This window comes from Coloeus monedula (assembly GCF_965178545.1).
Source record: "Coloeus monedula genome assembly, contig: HAP1_SCAFFOLD_512, whole genome shotgun sequence".
In the NCBI taxonomy this organism is placed as follows: domain Eukaryota; kingdom Metazoa; phylum Chordata; class Aves; order Passeriformes; family Corvidae; genus Coloeus; species Coloeus monedula.
The window spans coordinates 20,577-24,778 of NW_028120450.1; the positions used below are offsets into that span (position 1 = coordinate 20,577).

Sequence of the window (4,202 nt, forward strand, 5' to 3'; positions counted from 1 at the left end):
AAGCCTCCTGAAAGTCTTTGTGTTTCAAAAGAAAGGTAGATGTTCATGCAGAAATGCAAGGAGTAGTGCTACAGTACTTTATAAAAAGCAGAATAACACCAGAAAAAGAATAAGAAAAAGCACCAATGAAAATATGGACAAAGAGGAAAAAGAGGCCAAGATTGTAAAGAGTTACATTCTGAAGGTTCTGGAGCAGAAAAGAGAGAGTTTATTGCTTCTGAGAAGCATCCCAGTCATCATTTTCCTCGCATGGCAGAAGGAAATAGAAAGATTTTAACTTGTGAAAAGTATCCAGTCCTCACTTTCCTCAGGGCATCCCTGAGCTCCTGGTTCCTCAGGCTGTAGATGAGGGGGTTCAGGGCTGGAGGCACCACCGAGTACAGAACTGACAGGGCCACATCCAGGGATGGGAGGAGATGGAGGGGGGGCTTCAGGTGGGCAAACATAACAGTGCTGAGGAACAGAGAGAGCACGGCCAGGTGAGGGAGGCACGTGGAAAAGGCTTTGTGCCGGCCCTGCTCAGAGGGGATCCTCAGCACAGCCCTGAAGATCTGCACATAGGAGAAAACAATGAACACAAAACAGCCAAACACCAAACAGGCACTGACAGTGATGAGCCCAAGTTCCCTGAGGTGGGATTTGGAGCAGGAGAGCTTGAGGATGTGTGGGATTTCACAGAAGAACTGGCCCAGGGCATTGCCCTGGCCCAGGGGCAGGGAAAATGTATTGGCCGTGTGCATGAGAGCGTAGAGAAAGGCACTGGCCCAGGCAGCTGCTGCCATGTGGGCACAAGCTCTGCTGCCCAGGAGGGTCCCGTAGTGCAGGGCTTTGCAGATGGACACGTAGCGCTCGTAGCACATGATGGTGAGGAGGAAATCCTCTGCTGAGAGGAAGAAGAGAAAGAAAAACACGTGAGCAGCACATGCTGAGTAGGAGATGTGGCTGGTGCCCCAGAGGGAATTGTGCATGGCCTTGGGGACAGTGGTGCAGATGGAGCCCAGGTCGGTGAGGGCCAGGCTGAGCAGGAAGAAGAACATGGGGCTGTGCAGGTGCTGGCCGCAGGCTCCGGCGCTGATGATGAGGCCGCTGCCCAGGAGGGCAGCCAGGGAGATGCCCAGGAAGAGGCAGAAGTGCAGGAGCTGCAGCTGCCGCGTGTCTGCCAATGCCAGCAGGAGGAAGGGGCTGATGGAGCTGCTGTTGCACATTTTGAGCCTCTGGCCATGGAGTGCTGTTGAAGGAGGAGACAGTGAGGAGTCAGGGGAGACTTTGCTGAGCAATGTCCAAGCCCTTTCTCCTGGCCCTGCCCCCCAGTTTTCCTTTTCTCAGAGCCCTTCCCTCAGCCCCGTGCCTGGAGCTCTGCTGGGATCTGGCCCCGTTGCTGTGACGAGCAGGGGCTGTGCCCATGGACAGCGAGGAGTCAGCTCTGCTCTGCTTCAGCGGGGACATGGGAATGGGGACAGGGGCCGGTCCTGGGGCTGGACTCCATCAGCCCAAAGTGCTCCTGAGGCAGAGGAGCTGGGCAGCATCTCCTGTGCCAGGGCTAAGGAACGGTGACGGCCAAAGGCACTTTGAGAGGGTTTCCTGCTGTGCCCAGGGAGAGCAGAGAGAGCTGTGCAAGGCAAGAGCATTGGCTGTAACTCAGAGAAGGGTGAGGGGAGCTGCTCTGTCGCTCCATCTGTCCCCAGCTGCCCCTCCTGAGATCGAGGGCAGTCACTGTGTTCCCCTGAAAATCAGCCTGGCACAGCTGAGAGCAGAGGGACCCACAGCAGAGCAAAGTGGCTCAGCCTTTCTCAGAGTCTCAGCCCCACTGCTGGCCAAGGACACTCCCGGCCCCAGTGTCCCCTGGAAGGCAGCTCACAGCTGGGATGGCATCCCGAGGGCACAGCGAGGGTCCTGTCCATGGCCCTGCTGGAGGAGAGCCGGCTCATTGCCAGCCTCCCAGCCCGGCGTGCCCAGAGCTCCCGGGGCACAGGGAGCTGGGACACCCCATTGCTGTGCTCAGCCTGCACAGGAGGAGCCCCAGGGCTGGGCCTGAGCCTGCAGCTGGAGCTGCCATTCCCAGAGAGCCCCTGAGCAGCGCCAGGAGCAGCTGAGCAGGGCAAGGAGAGAGAGCCGGGCCCTGAGGAAAAGCCTTTCCCTGCGCAGCGCTGCCCAGCCCCTCCCGGGCAGCACCAGGGCAGGACAGTCGCCCTCAGGCCCCGGGCAGCAGGAACGGGCCCGCGGCCGCAGAGATGCCCTTCATCTCTGGTGCTGCTCTGCCGGCCCAGGAGGGCACCGAGGGCCCCGAGCCCCCGGGCTGAGGGCTGTGCTGGCTGCGAGGGGACACCGGGGCTGCGCTGCTCAGGGCGGTGTCTGCACTGCAGGGCAGGCCCGGCAGCTGCCACAGCTCCACTCAGCAGGGCTGCCCTCAGCGCTGCCTCCCTCCCTCCCTGCCCACGGCTCTGCTGCTGGAGCTGTCCCAGCCGGGAGCTGCTCCTGCGGCCCGGGCTCCGTCCCTGCCGCTGCTGCCGGAGCCCAGCCCAGCCCCTGGGCCAGCCCTGCCCGGCAGCCGCTCGGGGCTGCGGGGATTAAAGAGCAGCTCCCCCGGGCCTGGGCACCATGGAAAGGTGATGCTGGCTGGATCTGGAGGCCGCGGAGGTGCAGGCACTTGCTGAGGCTCCCAGGAATCCTCAGTGGGATGGTTTAAGAGCCTCAGCCCCTGCTCCACCTGCACAGCTGAGTTTCCATTCCCACCAAGCTGAGCCTGGGAAAAGTGGGAGCACAAACTGAGGAAAGCAGAGACTCAAGCAGGAATCTCCTGCCCTGAATGTGCTCATGAAAATCCCCTCAGGAATGAGCTGGGCATGAGCTGGAGCTCTGAGCAGCCCTGGCCCCCACAGCAGCCTCTCCACAGCAGCAGGACCTGCCCTGCAGGAGTCACTCCTTGCAGCCACAGCTCCCCTGCACCGCCCATGGGGAGCTGCCAGGCAGGCTGAGAGCTGCCCCTGGCAGGTGGCAGATGCCCTGGCCTGGCAAAGAGCCCTCAGGGCTGCAGGAGCTGCTCTGCAGGACAGCCCTGGGCACCCCTGGCTGCTGCCCACCTTCACAGCCTGCAGCCGGCCCTGGCAGCAGGAGCCGTCCTGCCCTGTCCCTCTGACGGTGCCCAGGGCAGCCCCGCTCTGCAGCACATCCTCCCCCAAGGCAGGAACGGCAGCAGAGCCATCCTCACAGCCATGGCAGCCGTGCCATGGGCCAGCTCTAGAGGATCCCTGCAGCCAGAGACTCACTGTGTCCCACGCTGGGAAGGTTTCTCCAGGAATGAGTTCAGAGCTGCCCTCCCAGCTGCTTTAGCCAGCTCTCTGCTCACTCCTCCCAGGTACCTGCAGGCAGTGCCCTCAGCCCTGCTGGGCTGGCAGAGGAGCTGCTCCTCAGCAGAGCTGCCTCTTTGAAGCTCTCCTTGGTTGCCAGGAGCTTGAGAGTTCCCTCTGTGCCAGGAGCCCAGCCCAGCTCAGCAGCACAGCAGCAGCACAAGGATTTTAATGACCCTCTCGGGCCTTTGGTGTTGTTCACATCAGACTCAGTCCCTCAGAGTGTCTTCAAAAAACTTCCCAAGAACTCAAAGTCAGATTCGAAGTCCAAAGTTTCTTTAACTTTTAATGGGTCCCAGTGAGGGACACGACTCACGTGAAAGTGTCCCCAGGTTCCAGTGAGAGCAGAACTCTGGAGGCAGCGATGGCAGGGGGGGACAAGCAAGGGAAAGGTGTCTCTGGTGCTGAGCAAAGCTGGCTGTGTTCCATGAGTGCAAAGGGCCAAGGCCTGAGCCCCAGCCCCTGGCAAGGCAGATCCTGTCCCTCCCTCAGTGCTCAGGGCTCTTGCCGGGGCACTGGGATGTGGGGATGTGCAGTGCCCAGGGCAGCACCATGGGGCGGCCCCTGCCAGGCTGCTGGGCAGGGACAAGGAGGCCCTGAGGCCCCAGGGCTGCAGGGGTCACTTGTCCCCTCCTGGCCTCAGGGCCAGGGCCAGCAGCCGTGGCCAAAGGGCTGCACAAGTTGCCTCTGTCAGGGCCTTGCAGCTGCTGCCCATCCCTCTGCCCTCTGCAGCCCAGGCTGTCCCACGGTGTCCCTGCCCTGCGCCTCTGTCCCTGCAGGCTGTCCTCATCCCCCCGGCTGCCCCACCTGGCTGGCCCCTTCCTTTGCTGGCAGCTCTGCGTCCGGCCTGCCTCT

General features: G+C 61.7%; 1 protein-coding gene across 1 annotated transcript; it reads right to left on the reverse strand.

Annotated features, from left to right (window-relative positions):
- Window positions 1-236: 236 nt before the first annotated feature.
- LOC309585828 (olfactory receptor 14J1-like) lies at window positions 237-1,205 on the reverse strand (the record flags this gene model as incomplete). The annotated part of the gene is made up of 1 exon (XM_082303667.1): window positions 237-1,205. The coding sequence occupies one exon, from the start codon at window positions 1,203-1,205 to the stop codon at window positions 237-239; it is 969 nt and encodes a 322-aa protein (XP_082159793.1).
- Window positions 1,206-4,202: the final 2,997 nt, after the last annotated feature.